At 41.7% G+C, this 21,519-nt stretch overlaps 1 protein-coding gene across 3 annotated transcripts in view; it reads left to right on the top strand.

The window, feature by feature from the left end:
- PIK3CG (phosphatidylinositol-4,5-bisphosphate 3-kinase catalytic subunit gamma) overlaps positions 1–17,307 on the top strand; it is a 36,429-nt gene extending 19,122 nt beyond the window's left edge. For 2 of the 3 annotated variants that reach the window (XM_019940602.3, XM_033862895.2), the window contains exon 11: positions 13,481–17,307. In XM_019940602.3, coding sequence (XP_019796161.1) covers positions 13,481–13,759 — 279 coding nt within the window. In that variant the 3' untranslated portion in view covers positions 13,760–17,307. Of the gene's footprint in view, positions 1–5,834 lie in introns of all 3 variants that reach the window. The other variant, XM_073809579.1, reaches the window with a different exon arrangement.
- Positions 17,308–21,519: the final 4,212 nt, after the last annotated feature.

The following is a 21,519-nucleotide window of genomic DNA, read 5'->3' as shown; positions in this document are numbered from 1 at the left end:
CGAAGTAGCATTGTTCCCGTGGAAGAGCAAGTGAGGGGTTCAGGCTCTTTCTCCCCCACCTGCCCCCTTATCTGCTGGTCTCCAAGCCTTTCCCACCCTCCTCAGTCACATCAGGAAAAAGGCTGAACACATATACATATATGTGTACAATGCTACATCTGCAGAATTTCTAAAGTTTCTAGCTTGACAAAGATGAGCAGCGAGTTTTTTCATCTTTTGACTCAGATCTGCTGACAGTTTTTTTTTACATACTACTAAGCCTTCCAGAAGATATTCTGTTTCTTCGTCTTGTGCTCTCTTTTTGAGATGAAGTCCTTCAAGGTCAGGGAGCGCGTCTCTCAACTCCCTAAATAGCATCCCAGTATCTTGGATAACAAAGCTGCCATTTCTAGGTAGGCTGGAAGATGTTGTTTGAATGAAAGGTATCCTCGTTTCCAGCAACGCTAATTTTGCATTGATAAGGTTCATGAATGCACGCAGCATATTTGAATCACCTGTTGGGAAGGGTGGAGAAGAGACAGCCCACTTTTTGTTGAGCATGAGGGGAGCCTTCTCCACAAAGACTTAAAAACCTACCCAGCTCGTGGTAAGAGGATAGCGTCAGGGGAACTGAAACAGGAAAGTGTGACTCTGTCCCGCCTCCCTCTTCTTTCCAAGGTAGCTCGGTTAGCCTAGGACCAGATTCATGAGCTATTTCTAAAGAGGGCAGAGTTCACAAACAAGCCATGATAAGACAACAAGACATAAAAGCAAAGCCTACTATTTGAACCCAAGATTATCTGTTTGCCTTTAGAACAGCATCCCGCACACAGGGTGCTAAACAGACATATCGCAATGATGATGATTTTGATAAATCAATTCTCTATAGAAAAAAAATCTCTCCCTTACTAAAGAGAGAAAAAATTAAACAATGGTTTTCCCACTGGTCATGTATTTTAGAACCACTTTATTTGAAATGTCCCTGACCAATTATAGAACACACTCACATGCAAATACATTGATATCATTGGCAAATGAAATTTGGCTTCTCATTTACTTTTATGTAAGAACGTGGGGGTTTTTTTCCCTCAATTTTAAAAGTAGCAAATGCTTCCTTTAAAAAACAAAGCCAGCAAAATATTAAAACTATCAGGATATAAAATACCCACTATCCCAACTTCCAAAAATAACACGGTCAACATTTTAGTGGTTTTCCTTCATTCTGTAAATATCTGGTCTTTTACCTAAATAAGCTCTTTCATCAGTGGTATCACTGTAGCTTTAAATGTTCAAACTCTGTACTTCTCACTTGTTGTTTTGATTAGGAAAGGAATGAAGAGGGGACATCATAATTGGAAAAACTCTGAATTTGAGTTTGAATCTGACTTCTAATCCCATTTCAACCACTATCACCTTAAAGACCAAATTAATCAGAATTTGGTTAAAAACTGAACTTAAACAGCAGACACAATGTTACTCCCTTACTTTAAACCATTTAGTGGCTTCTCATCTCGTTTTGAATCATATCTGAACATCTAAGCTCACCCTACAAGCCCCTGCCCCCTCTAGCCTCTCCCCATGGCACCAGCCTTCCTTCTCTCACTGGGTCAGGGCGGCCTTCCTCTGCACCTGCCCCCAGTCCGGGCCTCCTCCCTGGAACGCCCTTCACTGCCCTCTGCCCAAATGTCATTCCTCAGAGCCCTCTTCTAGATGAGGCCCCTCATGTTATCCTGGCCACAGCGCGCCGCGTGTTGCCTTCAGAGCATCCGTCACAGCAGGTAGTTCTCGGCACCATCTGCCGCTTGTCTCTCCCTTCCCAGAGGCAGCTCTGGGCAGCAGGGCCATTTCTGACCTGCATCCCGCACATGGGTCCTGAGACCTAGGATGCCCTCAGTAGGTACCAGTCGGTAGAGGAGCAATTCCTTCCCCGGGGAGGAGATGAATGAGACTAGAGAGCCCCTCTGGTTTCTTCCTTCCCCACAATACATCGTATTCTGTGAGTTTATGAAGTGGTAACTCACACACAGATTGACAAGCTGCCATTGCATGGCTGTTAGTTAATAAGCCTTCAAGATGCGGTTAAATGCCACACATCCAGAGAGGAAGTAAGTCTAATTATGAAATCTAATGTTTTGGTAAATAATACAGACCTGTGTCACCTGGTGCCTAGTCATATTTGTGTGGCGATTTCCTTAGTGACATAAACATTACTTGTTTTTCCCCAGTCAGAGCAGTAGTCATGCCGATGGGGCATTCAGGATAAACCTATAGTGTACATTCAACATAGGACAGTTTGCAAGGAGTGTGAAACTTGGCCTTGTAGAAGCAAGCAAGCATTTTGAAGATGTTCTTTGCACACAGTAGGAACTAAGCAAATGTGTGTTGTCGGATGGAGCTGAAGAAATCAGGGGAGTCAAGTAACCTCTTCGCATGCACAGCTCTGCACAGTAGGCGGCGATGAGCGTGTTTAAAAGGCACTTGCCCCTAGATGTCACTCTTTTTTTTTTTTGGTAGTCTTTCAGTTTTTTGGGTTTCTATTAATTTTTTTTTTTACATCTTTATTGGAGTATAATTGCTTTACAATGGTGCGTTAGTTTCTGCTTCACAACAAAATGAATCAGTTATACATATACATATGTTCCCATATCTCTTCCCGCTTGCATCTCCCTCCCCTCCACCCTCCCTATCTCACCCCTCTAGGTGGTCACAAAGCACCGAGCTGATCTCCTTGTGCTGTGCGGCTGCTTCCCACTAGCTATCTACCTTACGTTTGGTAATGTATATATTTCCATGCCTCTCTCTCACTTTGTCACAGCTTACCTTTCCCCCTCCGCATATCCTCAAGTCCATTCTCTAGTAGGTCTGTGTCTTTATTCCTGTCTTACCCCAAGGTTCTTCATGACATTTTTTTCCTTAAATTCCATATATATGTGTTAGCATACAGTATTTGTCTTTCTCCTTCTGACTTACTTCACTCTGTATGACAGACTCTAGGTCTATCCACCTCATTAAAAATAGCTCAATTTCGTTTCTTTTTATGGCTGAGTAATATTCCATTGTATATATGTGCCACATCTTCTTTATCCATTTATCTGATGATGGACACTTAGGTTGCTTCCATCTCCTGGCTATTGTAAATAGAGCTGCAATGAACATTTTGGTACATGATGCTTTTTGAATTATGGTTTTCTCAGGGTATATGCCCAGTAGTGGGATTGCTGGGTCATATGGTAGTTCTATTTTTAGTTTTTTAAGGAACCTCCATACTGTTCTCCATAGTGGCTGAACCAATTCACATTCCCACCAGCAGTGCAAGAGTGTTCCCTTTTCTCCACACCCTCTCCAGCATTTATTGTTTCTAGATTTTTTGATGATGGCCATTCTGACTGGTGTGAGATGATATCTCATTGTAGTTTTGATTTGCATTTCTCTAAGGATTAATGATGTTGAGCATTTTTTCATGTGTTTGTTGGCAGTCTGTATATCTTCTTTGGAGAAATGTCTATTTAGGTCTTCTGCCCATTTTTGGATTGGGTTGTTTGTTTTTTTGTTATTAAGCTGCATGAGCTTCTTATAAATTTTGGAGATTAATCCTTTGTCAGTTGCTTCATTTGCAAATATTTTCTCACATTCTGAGGGCTGTCTTTTGGCCTTTCGGTTTCCTTTGCTGTGCAAAAGCTTTGAAGTTTCATTATGTCCCATTTGTTTATTTTTGTTTTTATTTCCATTTCTCTAGGAGGTGGGTGAAAAAGGATCTTGCTGTGATTTATGTCATAGAGTGTTCTGCCTATGTTTTCCTCTAAAAGTTTGATAGTGTCTGGCCTTACATTTAGGTCTTTAATCCATTTTGAGTTTATTTTTGTGTATGGTGTTAGGGAGTGTTCTAATCTCATACTTTTACATGTAGCTGTCCAGTTTTCCCAGCACTACTTATTGAAGAGGCTGTCCTTTCTCCACTTTACATTCCTGCCTCCTTTATCAAAGATAAGGTGACCATATGTGCGTGGGTTTATCTCTGGGCTTTCTATACTGTTCCATTGATCTATCTTTCTGTTTTTGTGCCAGTACCATACTGTCTTGATTACTGTACCTTTGTTGTATAGTCTGAAGTCAGGGAGCCTGATTCCTCCAGCTCCGTTTTTCGTTCTCAAGATTGCTTTGGCTATTCGGGGTCTTTTGTGTTTCCATACAAATTGTGAAATTTTTTGTTCTAGTTCTGTGAAAAATGCCAGTGGTAATTTGATAGGGATTGCATTGAATCTGTAGATTGGGTAGTAGAGTCATTTTCACAATGTTGATTCTTCCAATCCAAGAACATGGTATATCTCTCCATCTATTTGTATCATCTTTAATTTCTTTCATCAGTGTCTTATAATTTTCTGCATACAGGTCTTTTGTCTCCTTAGGTAGGTTTATTCCTAGATATTTTATGCTTTTCGTTGCAATGGTAAATGGGAGTGTTTTCTTGATTTCACTTTCAGATTTTTCATCATTAGTGTATAGGAATGCCAGAGATTTCTGTGCATTAATTTTGTATCCTGCTACTTTACCAAATTCATTGATTAGCTCTAGTTTTCTGGTAGCATCTTTAGGATTCTCTATGTATAGTATCATGTCATCTGCAAACAGTGACAGCTTTACTTCTTCTTTTCCGATCTGGATTCCTTTTATTTCCTTTTCTTCTCTGATTGCTGTGGTTAAAACTTCCAAAACTATGTTGAGTAAGAGTGGTGAGAGTGGGCAACCTTGTCTTGTTCCTGATCTTAGTGGAAATGCTTTCAGTTTTCACCACTGAGGACAATGTTGGCTGTGGGTTTGTCAATATATGGCCTTTATTATGTTGAGGAAAGTTCCCTCTATGCCTACTTTCTGCAGGGTTTTTATCATAAATGGGTGTTGAATTTTGTCAAAAGCTTTCTCTGCATCTATTGAGATGATCATATGATTTTTGTCCTTCAATTTGTTAATACGGTGTATCACATTGATTGATTTGCGTGTATTGAAGAATCCTTGCATTCCGGGAATGAACCCCACTTGATCATGGTGTATGATCCTTTTAATGTGCTGCTGGATTCTGTTTGCTAGTATTTTGTCGAGGATTTTTGCATCTATGTTCATCAGTGATGTCACTCTTAAGAAGGGTTTGATAGAAGTCTGGAGCCCCTACACGGTGTTGCTTTAATCTAGGAGGCCAGTTTCATCAGCCCCAGCCGGGTCACCACCATGGGCAGGGTTGTCCCCAAGCCAGGACGTCCCCAGGCCCCTCATCCAGCAGGCTCAGCCCTGCCCCCAGTCTCTACACAGAGTCCTGGCTCGGGTTCCGACGAACCTACATTCAGAGTCCATCTCTGCAGTGGTCTCGCTCTCACCTCAGATGCCAGGCTGTTGTAACTACTTCTGCCTCAGTTCCTCCTATTAACCTATTAACCCTGCCTGTTAACCTGCCCCTAGGCCTGAGGCCCTGCTGCCTCCTGCCGTTCACCTTGCTGGAGACTCCCGTGCTCTCCCTAACCCAGACACGGGGACCGGGGGGCCACGGAGACTTTACCTCTGACACTCTTCTGTTGTACTCCCCAGTCCTAGGCTCTGACTGCCCTTACTCGCCTGCACGTGTATATACCTCCAACTGCCTGTACCTGGCGCCTGCCTGGCTGGGCTTTCTCAGCCTCCTGCCCCATCCTGTTTGAGTCACCAGACCCTGTTTGTCCCTATCCAACACGGCACAGCCAATTCAACACACGACTACCTCAGAGGTAGTCGACATGAGCCCAGGGAAGGCTCATGTCTTTACAGTTGAATTCCCTTCAGATATGACTGTTCCCTAATTCACCCTGATTTTTTTTTTTTTTCTTGAGGCACGCGGGCCTCTCACTGCTGTGGCCTCTCCCGCTGCGGAGCACAGGCTCCGGATGCACAGGCTCCGGACGCACAGGCTCATCGGCCATGGCTCACGGGCCCAGCCGCTCCGCGGCATGTGGGATCCTCCCAGACCGGGGCACGAACCCGTGTCCCCTGCATCGGCAGGCGGACTCCCAACCACTGCACCACCACGGAAGCCCTTCACCGATTTTAAAGCAATGAATCTTGCCCCACATTGACCTTGACTTCGGCACATGAAGCATTCATTCGTCCTGCATTTGCGGATTATCTATGGTGTGGCAGACACACTGCTGGACCCAGGTGACGCGAGCAGGGGCGTGGCCCCAGAGCTCAGCCAAAGAGATGCGCACATAGCTCTGTAGTGCGGATTTCACCAACGGTTTGCGGAGGGAGCAGTGATTCCTGTCCTGGAAGGTAGAAGAGAGCCGTGGAGTGAAGGGAATGTTTTTATCCGGGGCCTTAAGGTCCGAGTTCATCTTCATTTTTCCTGGCAGATGCAGGAAGTCAGAAAGGAGAACATGAGCGAGGGCATGACGTTAGGATTTAGTATCAGTATTTTAGGAACAAAGAGTACAGTCGTCCAGAATGGATGGAACCTAGGTATACGTGGGCGTGTGGAGTGGAATTTGAGGCGAGAAGGGAAATTTGGATCCAATTTGAAGCAGTGCATGGGCTGCATTAGGGGGTAGAGAGCCAAGCAAAAAAGTCACTTGGAGCTCAAATGATTAATCACAAATTAATGTAATGAAGGCCTATTATAAGTCAACAGGGAGATGAGTTTGTTGAATTGTTCCTAATATATTGAGTTGTTAAAGGATTTGCATCCTCTTGGGATTTACATCCTGGCCCACTAACGAGGTCGAGCTCAGCCTCCCGTGTTCCAGTACTGAAGGCTCCAGTACTTCCTCCTCTCTCCACACTCTCCATCAGAAGATGCCTTCAGAGAAGTGTCCGCATCAGCCATGGGTAGAAGCCTGCATATGTCAGCGTGATTTCTCTGCCAGCTGCAGACTTGCGTGGGCTTGTAGAATTGTTAGGACTTAGATAAGCTTGCCAAATTTTATCACTTTTCTGGAAAACATATGAGCACAAGACTGGAAACGTGGCCTTGGACTGGATTTGTGCCTTAATCCACCAGCATGCGGTGTCACTCGGTTCCTAAGATTAGACCCCTGTTACTTTTAAACATCTATCGAGATTAACCTTCTAACTGGCATCCTTCTCACAGTGTTTAGTTTCTCTTAGAGAATTGTTTTGTCTTGTAACAGAATATTATCGAGGACATTATTCACCACGTTACAAAGTGTACTTTTTATAAAGATCCTCTTGCAAAAGTTCTATCAGGTCTTAGAAAAGTTGTGCTTCTCCTAAACAAATAGATTTTTTAAATCTTCTGAACATTGGATGAAGTAACTGATTCGATTTCCCTTTTGGATGAAGATACATTTGAAGGCCACCCTTAGCAAGAATATAGGATGTGTGATGTATAGCTTTAGTCTCTTTTCCAAACCCATTGTGGATCCCTTTACTTTTTCTACCCACTTCTAATTAATGTTACTGTGACTTTTTTTTTTTTTTTTTTTTTCCGGTACGCGGGCCTCTCACTGTTGTGGCCTCTCCCGTTGCGGAGCACAGCCTCCAGACGCACAGGCTCAGCGGCCATGGCTCACGGGCCCAGCCGCTCCGTGGCATGTGGGATCTTCCCGGACTGGGGCACGAATCCGTGTCCCCCGCATTGGCAGGCGGACTCTCAACCACTGCGCCACCAGGGAAGCCCTGTTACTGTGACTTTTGTGTATCCAAATATTGCACCTTCAACCCTTTTTGGAACAAGGCACAAATAAACACACACACATACATACAGTCTGTTTAGAACAGTTGACTAAAGTAGAACTGTTTAATTGTACCCTTAGGTTTCTAATGAGCTTCTAGCTAAACACTTGAGAAGATGGCAGTACAGCCCTTCCCCCTGGTAGACAGAGCTAGTCTGGGAATCATTTCTAAGTCCTTAAAGATGGCAATCCTAAGTCAAACTCCACAAATGCACGTCCAAGCGTCGGACACACTCTTCTTTCAGATTTACCAGATTCCAGCATTACTAGGTCCTAACCATTGACCTTCTCTGTTTTGCCAAAATAACTTCTAAAGGCATTGCTTAGCCAACTCATTGATTTTTATTAAAAAAATGAAATTCTCTTTGATAAATCTTATTTTTTCTCCCCTGTCTCTGAGGAAGGAGACAGGGGAGAAAAACTAATAGTAATAGTAATGTGGCAGACAGAGGCTGCATTATTATTTAGGAAAAGTAGGTGGCTGAGGACATTTCTTCTCATTGATGAGTATATGTGAGTGTTGTCTCTCCCTCCTCTCAGCCTGGATTCTTTTTCTGGAGTTTGTGTTTTATGGCCCTGAGGTTACTTCCTTATTTTTGTAGCTGTGTACACTAATATTTCACTTCCACTTTGTTTCTAGATGAGAATGGAGGCGTTTGGTTTTAAGAAAAAGTAGGACTATTACACATGACCTTGGACTGTCTAAAGCAGCCACAGTTCATTGGTGGTTAAAAAATTAATAGACTGTGCATAGAGAGGACTTTGTTTTCAGTATAGTAAACTGATAAGTTGGGACAGTGAACGAATCAAGTCAAAGTGTTGACCCTGAAATGGTAATAGTTTCCTTTGTTCTTAAGACTTAGGAGAGGGGTAGCTCTGTAAAAAGCAACCTTTCCTTTGGTACTGGTTGCTGCAATTAAGGCATTTGAATCAACTCTGAAATAAAGAGCAGATTGCCTACTATGTAGGCTCAATCTACTTATTAGCTACTAATGGGTAGTGGTCCAGCCAATGACAGTAACAATGTTACACTGTTCCCCACATTCACACTAGTTAACAAGTATCTTAAACCAAGTCCTGGACATCAGGTTCTTCCTTTCCCCCTTCTTCTCTGCTCCATAGTACAGAGCCGCAACCGGCAGCTGAGAAGGACAGGATGAGGTTGCATGTGGTCAGTGGCCGGCAGCCCCGGCAGAAGGGAAAATTCTGTTGCTACAGCCAGTAACTTCTGTGTTCTGTGCTTCCCCCCGAGCTCCCCAAGCCATATCCCCACAGCCCCTCAAACCACAGGCCTCTGCTGAGGCAGCACAGTCAGGAAGCTCAGACAGACCCTATGGCTGAGTCCAAGGGCAGAAATGAAACCCCTGGGGCTTGAGCAGGCAGAGCAAGGGCCCACCTGGGCCCCTCCTAGCGAGAGAACCATCTGCTATGTAGCCAGTGTGCTATATGCTTCCACCATCCCCCTCACCTCCTGGGGCCAGCGTCAAGACACCCCCTCCATTGACTCTGGTGGGAGTGGGGCTCATCTCTGTCCTGCCCTGGCCCAGCCCACCCCTAGGTCTCTGCTGTCTGAGGGGACTTTTTGGACAGGTGGTCTAGATGGCAAGGTGACCTCCTCAGTGATGAGAAGTGTGTGACTTCTTACACTGTCAATAATAATAGCCAACCCTTTACATAGCCCTTGAATCTCACCACAATCCCGTGACACGGGTACTGCTGCTATTATTATTCTGATTTTAAGATGAGGAAACCAAGGTCCAGAGAGGTTAAGTAACTTCTCTGATGACAACCAGCTTGTCGATAATAAAGCCACGAGTTGAGTCCAGGCAGTGAGGTGTGACTGCGTGCTTTTAACCCCTGCTCCACACACCTTTAAGCAAAAGATAATTAAGTCTGTACCACGTCTCTAAGTCTGCACCGCCGAACAGAATTTACACAGTGTGTCTGACCAGTATGGAGCGTATGGTTAAATTTGGAGGTGAAATTTCGTTCTCACAGAAGTGACCCTTGGGTGTGAAAATTAGAATTAACCGAATAAATTCAAGCCAGCAGAAATTCTTTATATAGGAGAGGTGGCCTTGGAGAACAACAGGACAGTTTCTTCCCTTTCATACGTCTCTCTGTGGCTACAGCGATTGGTGAATCGGGGCATTGCCACTTAAATATTTACTGAGCACCCATGGATTGGTGTTATAATGACTTGACCCCAGATTAATTTTCCTCCTCAAAATGTTCTTGTTAAAGAGTTTGACCACACAGTGGGCTCAGACCGCAGGGGATCTGCCCGGAGCCCCCAGTGTACAGAAGGCTAGAAAATAATTAAAAATCAGAATGTCCTCTAATTCAAAATCGAAAGGCATCCCCCTATCTGCCCTTGTGAAAATTGTGCGAGTTGGCCAATTAATGAGACTGTTGCCTGGGGTGAAGTCTGCCCCTAGCCTGTGTAATTGCCAAGAAATGAGAGAGACCTCAGTGGGTCCTAGGGATGAGCAAAAGAAAATGATTTCCGGACGTAAGTGGAATCATTAAGAATGCAAGGGCGCTAATGCACCACAGCCGCTTCCAGGGCGCAAGAGTTGCCTGGACCAAGGCAGGAACAGCCCAAATAGTGCTGAGTCTCCTGCTCTGTGGTAAGTAAGCAGGGAGGAGATGCAGAGTTCATCTCCCCTCCAGGCAGGGAAGGGAGAGGACTAACATTTACTGAATGCTCCTTATGTACCACCCTCTATGTTGAGCATTTTATATATATTGTCTGACTTAAAAAATGCCAGAATAGTCCATGGGTTTTTGTACCTGGACAGGGTGATGCGTACACAATCCAGTCTTGACATACAGAATGACACAGGCCTGACCCCCACTATCATTGGGGTTACCCTGCCACGTGCAGATGACACAGACAAGATCATCTAAAAGCAAAATCACTATTAAAATTTTGACCGGTAAACTTATATTCTTTATTCCTATGTAAGTATTTTGTGTCCATTTACCAAAATGGGATTGTACTGCATGTGGTGTTTCATACTTGCTTTTTAAAACTTGCTTTTACATGCTTATTAAATACTCTTCTACAGGATAATTCTAGTAGTTACAGAGCTGTGTAGGTACTTTCATAAACCCTTTTTATCGATCTCCGAGTGTAGGATATTTAAGTTGCTTTCAAGTTTCCACAATGTTAAACAATGTTCTAATGAACATTCTTGTAGATAAATCACTGCAAAATTATCTAAATTTTTTAAAGGTAAATTCCTAGCCTGGAAATTGCTGGGTAAAAGGATTCTGACATTTTTTAAGTCAAGTTTATTGAAGCATAATTCAGAGAGAACGGAATTCAGCCTTTTCAGGTGTACAGTGCTTTGAATTTTGACAAAGTTATGTAACCACCACCACAATTAAGTTATATAACATTTATAAGTATTTTAAAGCTTTTGATGCATGTTGTCAGTCATCTGCTAGGAAAAGTATACCATCTACCATCTAGTCCCATCTACCATCAGGCTATGAAAGGTGAACATTAGAGATTATCCTTAAACATTTAAAAAAAAAAAAAAGATTTTCCAATTTGGTATGTGAATGTTTCCATCTCATGTTCAGTTACATTTATTTGATTACTAATGAGGTTGCATATTTTTTCATATGTTTGCTATCTGGTTTTATGTCTTATAGTATGATATACTATATCTTTGGTCTACATTTCTAGCCCACTGTTTATCTCTTTCTTATTGCTTTGTAAGAGCTATCGGGGGCTAGGGATGAAGAAGTGATCTGTCATGTTGCAAATGTTTTCTGTTGTCATTTGCCTCTTTTAATATTGTTTATAGCTTTTTTTCCTCAAAAATTTGAAGTTTCCGTAATCTATCTTTTCCTTATGGATTCCACCTTGGAAATCAGCTTCAGAAAGTCCTTCCTTTCTCATTCCATGATTATTTAAATATTTTCCCTTCTTTCAAATTTATTTTGGTATATCACATGGGAGAAACTTTATTTTCCCCCCAAATTATGAGCCAGTTGTACCACCCCTGGTGATCAAATAATCTTTTCCCCCACTAATCTGAGTCACCTTTATTATATATTTAATATGTACTTAGATATGTCTCTGAACTTTCCATTGTGTTCCACAAAATTTCTTATCTTTTTTGGAGAAGAATAGGTACTATATCACAGTTTTAAATATTATAGTTTTATAATGTGCTTTAATATCTAGGATGGCAAGCACTGTTTTTCGTTACTATATTTTTTCAGAATGTTCTCTCAGGCCCTACTTATCCCAGATGAACTTAAAAACATATCTGGGTTTAAATATCCAATAGGAATTTTTATTCAATTTCATTATATTTATAGATTAATCTGAGAAAAATTTTTATCTTTATAATAGTTTTATCACTGAGGAACATGCCATGTCACTCAACATGTTCAAGTTTTCTTTTACTTACTTCAGTAAATGTTTACAGTTTTTAAAAAATGGGTTCTGCATGTTTTGTGTATCTCAGGAATTTATGTATCTCAGGTGTTTATCTCAGGAATCATGGGGGTTTTGTTACCGTTATTCACAGCATCCTTCTTTTTACTTTCTAACTGGTTGCTCCTACTTATAGCATTCTATTTATTAATTTTATAAAAAGCTAGTTTAATAAAAACTAGTTACAATAGTATTTTAATTTTCTTCCCCTTCAGTGTTCCTAGAAGACAATGGTTATTTGTAAATACTAATGATTTTACCTTCACTCTTCTGATCTTATACATTTCTTTTTCCCAGACTCATTATTCAGAATGATTGTGACTGGTAATGTCAGATCATTCTTCACGTCATTTCATTTTTGTCACATGTTAAACTACATGTTACTTTTATAAAAATCAAAAGTGTGTTTTTATCCAGTACCTTACGATGAACTACTCTTGCAAGTTTCTGATAAACCCTAGTTGCCTATGGAGTGTTATTCTCTTAACATTTTACTCAGTATTTTATTTGAAATATTTAAACCTGTAATCATTCATTTCAGTTTTCTTTAATATGCCATCTTCGCCAAATTATGATATTAAGGTTGGACTATTCTGATTTTGTAAAATTGGGAACCTTGCAACTTTTTCTTCATGTTGGAACTATTTAATTGGCATGAGCATGCCTGTTGCTTCAGAAGTGGGCTTAACTCACCTGTCACCTACTCCAAGGCTTTTAGAGAAGGCACCAGCCATAGCATTGTTGAAAGCCCTCTCTCACTCGGTATTCAGAATTTATTTTAAATTTCCAAAGGTCATTCAACAATTTTGAGAGTCAGACAATGAAAGACTAATTCATCTGTTTTCTTCGTATAGGACACATTGGAAAATAAAGATGAAAACTACCTAAATCTCAAACACCACATTTCCATCCCTTCTTTGGATTCCGTTAGCTCTTGGCAAACATTATTTATGCTTACATAAAGTTATGTGATGCCTGGCTGGTGTTCAAAAACTGACTCATTCCTCTTCAGGGACTACAGAAATTTCCACCCTCATTTGCCTAGAAAAGAGATGGAAGTAAAAAGAGTAAGAAATAAGATGAAACTTACTGTATCAGTTAGTTTTCCTTGAGCACACCCTGGGTGTATGCAACCAAGCTACGTTTCTTCAGAGATTATAAAAGCAGTCTGTGTTCTCAAGTTTTTCATCTGAGGCAGGGGACCTGCCTTGCTTGTGATGATTTCCTCGCAGGGACAGGATAATGTCATGTAAATTGCAAACCATCCTGCTGGTCTTCAGCCTACTTCGATGCCATAACAACAGTTAACAGCGTTTTCTTTCCCTTTATCCAGGATGTCTGCGTCAAGGCTTACCTAGCCCTTCGTCATCACACAAACCTACTGATCATCCTCTTCTCCATGATGTTGATGACAGGAATGCCCCAGTTAACCAGCAAAGAAGATATCGAATACATTCGGGACGCCCTGACAGTGGGGAAGAGCGAGGAGGATGCTAAAAAGTATTTTCTAGATCAGATTGAAGTTTGCAGAGACAAAGGATGGACTGTGCAGTTTAACTGGTTCCTACATCTTGTTCTTGGCATCAAACAAGGGGAGAAACATTCTGCCTAATACTTTGGGCTAGAATTTAAAAGCTTTAGATCTGTACGGCGGTCATCAAACTTGATTTAAAATGTCCTAGGACATTATGAAAGCTGCCACTTGAGAAATATAGCTCTTTCTCTGGCTGAACTCTTCACTGGAGAAAAATATTGGCACGTCTGATTGTTTAGGTGATGTTCAATTTCAGCCTTATTTGCAGGTTTGTTTTTTTCTCATTTGTCTCCATGATGTTGGAGAACATTCTAAGTTTAAACAGCCTAATTCCTCCCTCATTGTGGCTGATGTTTTGACTATCATACTATTGAGTACTTCTGGAAATTCTTTAGAGTAATTGGTAACATCTCTTTTCATCTGGGCTTCTTCTCAATTTGGGTTATCCTTGTGTTTCTCAAACTCTTTTCAGAAGAAAAAAATATGATCATTGTAACCTTTGTCTCATTCCGTAAATGACGCTTCCGAACAGCCCCTCCATGGCTGCAGATGTTAGTGATGTGCTAAAAGTAAGCAAAGCAAGCTAGTCTTTTCAGGGTCTTTTGTAGTTAGGTTCTCTTACCACTGAGACTCACAAACACAAAATGGAACATCTGAACCTTTGTGCCCTGGCCCTTCTCCGCTGGTCTGGTTCCAGGGTTAAGAAGAGCAAAATTTGTCTCTACTCTGCCCACAGAGCAAACTTTCAAGTGCAATTATGATAGCCTGCTCAGCACAGAAACAGGAAATAACTAAAGGGACTCATTTGGGGCCTTTATATTTCCCCCCCACACTGCCTCTCTTCTTCTTCACTTTCCACATTCTCACAGCTCTTTATGCAGAGTTGTGAAACCTTCAAGAATACCTTTACCCTAGAACTCAAAATTAGTTGAAAAGAATTTCTCCTCTAGGGATACTAGAATTTTAGGTACTTATTTGTAAAGATGTTTGCTGGAGTTTTTAAAAAGTACATTATTAAAGGAGACATTCCTGAAATTATGGATGTTTCCAAATGCCTTCATTTCAAATTTTGGTCTCAGCAGTTTTTTCTTTCTTTTTTAATGGAAGAAGATATTTAATACCTAAAACAGTTCTCCAAGTTAGGAAGAACACTACTTGCCCTAAGCATCTTGCAGTTTAAAGGACTTTTACACTCCAACACATTCTTCACATTTTCTAAAAGTAATTCAAATGTCTTCTTTAAAATCTATTTTCATCTCTTAAATATTTTCTATTTATTGGAAGTGTTAACAGAGAAAGATCATTAAATTATTTATAAAATATCTTAAAATGACCTATAGTTAATACTTGACCTAGAAATAACTCTGTTAATGGTGTCTATGTTTTAAGTTTAATGAGATATAAATATATATTTAATTTTTAAGTTTTCTAAATAGATACCTGTTGGACTTTGGTGTAGCCCAAACCTTTCCTTTTGAGTATGCAAAAGCCCAGTGGTTCTTAACTCTGGCTGCAAATCAGAATCACCAGGGTTACTTTAAAAATGTACCCTGCCTGAGCACCCACCTCAGCTTGTAATCCATTAGTTTGGGATGAGGCCCAGACATCAGTGTTCGCCTAAGTACTCCAGGTGATTCTTATATGCAAGCAGGGTTCAAAAGCCCTGCACGACCCTTGAAGGTGCAGGTGACACTGCTTCCTTTTCTACTGATCCTTTTCCCAGCTCCTAAGGTATCCAGAAAAAGCTCCTCTTCCTTGACAACTCATCCTTTTAAAATTACACTTATCACTCTGTACAGAGGACCATGCCTGTAATGAAATATTTATTCCTCTGTGTTAATGGAGAATAGACATTTTGTAGCATTTTTAAACCAACTATTCCCCACCATTCTTTTTTTTTTTTTTTTTTTTGCGGTATGCGGGCCTCTCACTGTTGTGGCCTCTCCCGTTGCGGAGCACAGGCTTCGGACGCGCAGGCTCAGCGGCCATGGCTCACGGGCCCAGCCGCTCCGCGGCATGTGGGATCTTCCCGGCCCGGGGCACGAACCCGTGTCTCCTGCATCGGCAGGCGGACTCCCAACCACTGCGCCACCAGGGAAGCCCCCCACCATTCTTTTGAAGAACAAAAGGAATGATGCTTTCTCATTCAGAAGAGGATGTTTCTTTGTTCTTACATAGCACAGTCAAGCTCAGACCTTGCACAAATTCCACTTGTTATTTGAGTTGCTCAAGAAATCATCTCAATGACAGAAGAATGACAGAGGATTGTATTTATATTTAACCTATTGGTGCATGTGTGTACAAATTTGCTCTTCCAAAGAACAAGTTCTTTTGTTACGCTGTTTTGTATATATATGTATCACATTGGGGTTGATTCTTCCATATTCGAGTGAAGGTACAATTTTAACTCTGTAGACATACAAATAAACAAAAATCACCTTTGTGTGCTTCCCTCATCATCCCCAATGACCCACAACTTCTGTATCTTTGAAAATGTGGTAGAACCTGGGTCATCTTGCTATCGGGAAGAGATGTTGGGGAACTGCGCCTACTCTATCTTCAGTGCCAGATGAAAACAGAGATCACAAGTCAGATGGTTCAGGTCAAAGCAGCTTATATGTGTATCCAGGATGGGTTACATAATTTGCAAACCCAGGGCAAAATGAAAACACAGGGGCCGTGGTTCACAAATCATTACAAAATTCAAGACAGCAACAGCAGAGCACTAAACCTTCTGAGCGTGCGTCACTACCCAGCTCACAAGCCCATGGAGCTGACACTGGACACGTGTGAACGATGGCTTTGGTGCTCAGCTTACATTTAGACCACGCCTGTGTGAGTGCAGGTTAACGTTCCAGATCAAAATGTTGCTTCTGCTCTAATTGAAATACCTCATCTCTACGGCTGTACGTGAAGTCCTAAAACACAGGCCCATGGCTTTGGAACTATGGCCACTAAAGGAAAGCAAAGGGGATACTGTAGCCCTAGTCCCACATGACTGCATTTGACTGGCTTTGGTGATTCTTCGGTGAGAGTAGGGGGAAGTGGAAACTGCAATAAAATATATCAACTCCTAGAGCAAACTCTTAATTTTAAAAAATTAACTTTGTTAAATATATCATTTACAAGAGTCGAATTATTTTTTAAAGAAAGGTTAGATGTCGGAATTCTGTACAATTTGGAGGCTGTTAGTGCTATATAAATGGAAATTAGTTATTTTTGGAAATGAGTCTGAAATATAATTTAGAAAGTAAGTTTCTGCAGCAAATCCTGGCCTTTATGTGGTAAGTGAGGCTCTCTTTGACTTGTGAGATAAATTGTCAATTATATTTTACTATGTAAAGAAAAAAGAAATTTGGATTTTTAAAGTTTCTGCTGTATTATTTTCTGTTTAATCCAACCGAATAATTCAGGTCATGAAATCTGGTTCTAGTCTGGGTGCTTGTCTGCATTTGCCAAAAACTCATCTTCAGGACAGATGCTGGGGAACTAAAGCACACACCTTAGCTTAAGTGAGCCCAGAGAGCTAGCCACTCCCTCTTCCGGACAGTCTCATCCTCCCCACTTGCATTTATATTTTCATTGCAAATTGTTAAATGTAAATTTAAATAAAAGAAGGAATCTGACATTGTGTGTTCTCTGCATACATTTTTCAATGTCTGAAGGTTCAGATATTCCTAAAATTCAAATTTTCTTTCAAGGAATCTTTACTGAGTGCCCACTACTTACTAGACACTGTGTGATGTATTGGAGATGACCAACGATATCCAATACTAGACCAACCCAGTCCCAGTCCTTAAAAAGTTTATAATTTGCTGGTGAGAGTAGACACTTCATGATGGGGGTTGCTGTGGGTTACATTGCGTCCCCCCAAAACATATGTTGAAGTCCTAACCCCTGGTATCTGTGAATGTGACCTTGTTTGGAAATAAGGTCTACAGATGTAATCAAATTAAGATGAAGTGGGCCTTACATATACCTGGACAAAACTGTAATTCAAAAAGATACATGAACCCCTATGTCCATAGCAGCACTATTTACAATAGCCAAAACATGGAAACAACCTAAATGTCCATCGACAGATGAATGGATAAAGAAGATGTGGCACATGTATACAATGGAATACTACTCAGCCACAAAAAATGAAATAAGGCCATTTGCAGCAACATGGCTGCAACTAGAGATTCTCATACTAAGCGAAGTAAGTCAGACAGAGAAAGACAAATACTGTATTATATCACTTATATGTGGGACCTAAAACATGACACAAATGAACTTACCTATGAAAAAGACTCACAGACATAGAGAACAGACTTGTGGTTGCCAAGGGGGAGGGGTGTAGGGGAGGGGTGGACTGGAAATTTGGGATTAGCAGATGCAAACTATTATATATAGAATGGATAAACAACAAGGTCCTACTGTATAGCACAGGGAACTATATTCAGTATCCTGTGATAAACCATAATGGAAAAGAATATTAAAAAAAGAATGTAAAAATTTTTTAAATAAAAATAAAAAAGATGAGGTGGGGGCTTCCCTGGTGGCACAGTGGTTGTGAGTCCACCTGCCGAGGCTGGGGACACAGGTTCGTGCCCCGGTCTGGGAAGATTCCACATGCCGCAGAGCGGCTGGGCCCATGAACCATGGCCGCTGAGCCTGCGCGTCCGGAGCCTGTGCTCCGCAACGGCAGAGGCCACAGCAGTGAGAGGCCCGCGTACTGCAAAGAAAATAAAAAAAAAGATGAGGTGGGCCCTAATCCATTATGAGTGGTATACTTAACAGAAGGGAAGGAAGAATGCCTTGTGACGGAGGTAGAGATTATAATCATGTGTCTACAAGCCCCAGGAACTCCTGGGGCTACCAGAAGGTAGAACAGGAAAGGAAGCCTCCTCCCCTAGAAGCTTCCAAGGGAGCATGGCCCTGCCAATGCCTTGGTTTCAAACTTTCTAGCCTCCAGAGCTGTGAGAGAATACATATCTATTGTTTTAAGCCATTCAGTTGGTGATTCTTTTTTATGGTATCCCTAGAAAACTAATACAGTGTCAATAATGAAAATTTTTGTGGGGGTTTTTTGGGGGTTAGGGGATCACACAGTTTAGGTAAGTAAAACTGTTTGATATTTTCTGCTGTTACCAACAAGATTGAATTGTGAGCAAAATACATAACAGAGTGCTAATATTCTTAATATATTAAAAATTTATAATAATTCAGTAAGTAAAAGATAAATACCTCATTGGAAAATATTCAATTCACACACAGAAAATGCATTGTGGCCATTAAGCATATGACAGCAGACCCCAAATCACTGTTGATTAAACAAATGCAAATTAAAACCTAAGTTCCTCTTCCCCATTAGATAAGCAAATATTGGTAATGCCCAGAGATCGTGATACTTTGAAAGAGCAGTCTATCACACTGTTGAAAGCAGAGTATGTTGGTAAATTCATGCCTGGTATTTTGTCAAAATTTAGAAAATGAAGAAGGTATCTATTCTCTGAGCCAGCAAGTCCACATCCAAGAATTTATCCTTCAGAAATTCTTGGACAAGTACGCAAAGACTTATGGATAAAAACAGTTGCCTGCACTCTTTGTAATAACCAAAAATTGGAAACAACTGAAAAGCCCCTCCTCAATAGCACACTGATTAAATCATATCCATATGCTGGACTGCAGTGAAGCCCTTGAAAAGGCAGATCAAAATCTATTGACATCCAGGTACATCTATGACCTGCTGAGGAGTGAAACAAGGTGGTTACAGGACAGTGTTACATCAAAGTTACGTTCAAGCTAACATGTAGGTTTGCACATGCATTAAAGGCTGGGGGATATACTCACACCAAACGGTTAGTAGTGATTTTTTTTTTTTACCTTGCATTCATTTTTTCTCTTGCATTTTGGGGAATTTGACTTTCTATTAGTTGAATTTCTTAACAAGGGATGAAAAATTAAGTCTTTCAGTTTTGGGGAAAAAATGCAGTCTGCATGATAATCTTATCCTTTAGCTTACATGGAGCCTCATTAAAAGCTCAGAAAATTTTGTTTCTCAGAGGGAAAATAATCATGTAAAGTCAATAATTATCAAGCACTGACATCAAAGCTGTTGTTGGAATTTCTTGGCATCAAGACGACAATGGCGAAGTCTCCTGTCTTACAGGACCCTGCCTGATTGTGATCTGTTTACGCTAAGGCTGTCAGTGCTTTTGGAGGGGGGCCTCCAGCGCTGCTCTCTTCAATCATTAAGCAATGCTTTGCCCGGCTCAGTTCTTCTCAGCTCTTCAAACCTGTGCAGCCCGTGTGGCCATGCTGAGCTCTCTAGCTCATGGTTAAGGCTCCCCTTGGAGGTGCAAACTGCCTCATTTTCACTTCTCGTGAATGTCAGATTTTTTTTTCCTACATGTTTGCTTATTAGTGCAGCTTAAATCTCACTACCTGCTGCTTTGGTAAGAATTTTCTCTTCTGGGAGCTGGGCTCTGAGTCTGAGTTCATCATGCACGGGTTGATCTAACTTGGAGGATGTAATGGGGATGGGGACCTGCCAAGGAACATAAAATCCCCTTGCAGCACCTCAGAAGCACTCCTCTGTGTTTCACAGCAGATGGCCAGTCATCGGAGAAGTTTTATACTCAGAGAATGAAACTCAGAATTCTTTTGATTACACTGAAGAGGTAAAATAGGTCCCTACTGTCTGCAGAGATGCACCCACCATTACCTCCACCGTTTCCAGCCACGTGCAAGGTCTGTGGCTGAACAGCACCTCCCATCGCCAGATGTATAACACCAGCTGTTAGGGACCAGTCGGGCCTCCCACCCAGCAGCTTGCCTTTGCATCATCACCAAGCACCTGTGCTACAAAACAACCAGCCTGTGGCTACTGAGGGCTTCCACTGGGGAAATCCCATGTCCACAAACCACTGCCAAACCGCTGACCTCTCTCCAACTCATGGTTCTGGAAACCAGAGAAGATAATTATTGGAAGCACCTCCAATTGCTTAGACAATCTTTTTTTTTTTTTTTTTTTTTTGCGGTATGTGGGCCTCTCACCGTCGTGGCCTCTCCCGTTGCGGAGCACAGGCTCCGGACGCGCAGACTCAGCGGCCATGGCTCACGGGGCCCAGCTGCTCCGCGGCATGTGGGATACTCCCGGACCGGGGCACGAACCCGTGTCCCCTGCACTGGCAGGGCGACTCCCAACCACTGCGCCACCAGGGAAGCCCTAGGCAATCATTCTTCACGGTGACAGAGAATATTCTGCAGGTTTCGTTGGGTAGATGTTTTTGACTCCTTTAATCTATGGAGACTGAAAGGAGTCTGAGCCTTGAGAGCTCCTAGTGGAAATGCTGGACGATTAGCCAGTACCTTGGCGGTAATCCTTTCGAGAGTCTGTGCCAGATGTTGCAGGAGAAGTCTGGAGTAGGTGCGGCAGTAAAGAGAGTAGTTAAGTGGCTTTGGCATTAGACCATTCCAAATTCAAGCACTGATTGTCACTTGAAAAAACTGTCTAATCTCTCTAAATGTCAGCCCTCTCCTCTGTAAACTGGGAGGACAGCAGTACCTCATTTGCAGGATTACTGTGCAGAGGAAATGAAATAATGAAAGTGAAGCATTAAGTAGAGTGTCTGGCTCTACATTACTGTTATTGCTCAATAAATGAAAGCTGCCCTTTCTCTGCTCCTTTTCAAGGAAGGCTGAAGAATCTTGAGAAATCGAAATGAAAAGTTCAATTGGCATCATCCTTGGAGTAAATACTCCTCAGGAGTATTTACAGTGATGGAAATCTTAACAACTTTCTAAGTATGGTGTCTTCCGAGTAGGACTTCAAAGGAGAAATAATTTCTATT

The sequence above is a fragment of the Tursiops truncatus genome, chromosome 9 (assembly GCF_011762595.2).
Source record: "Tursiops truncatus isolate mTurTru1 chromosome 9, mTurTru1.mat.Y, whole genome shotgun sequence".
In the NCBI taxonomy this organism is placed as follows: Eukaryota; Metazoa; Chordata; class Mammalia; order Artiodactyla; family Delphinidae; genus Tursiops; species Tursiops truncatus.
This window is presented reverse-complemented; position numbering and strand designations above follow the sequence as displayed.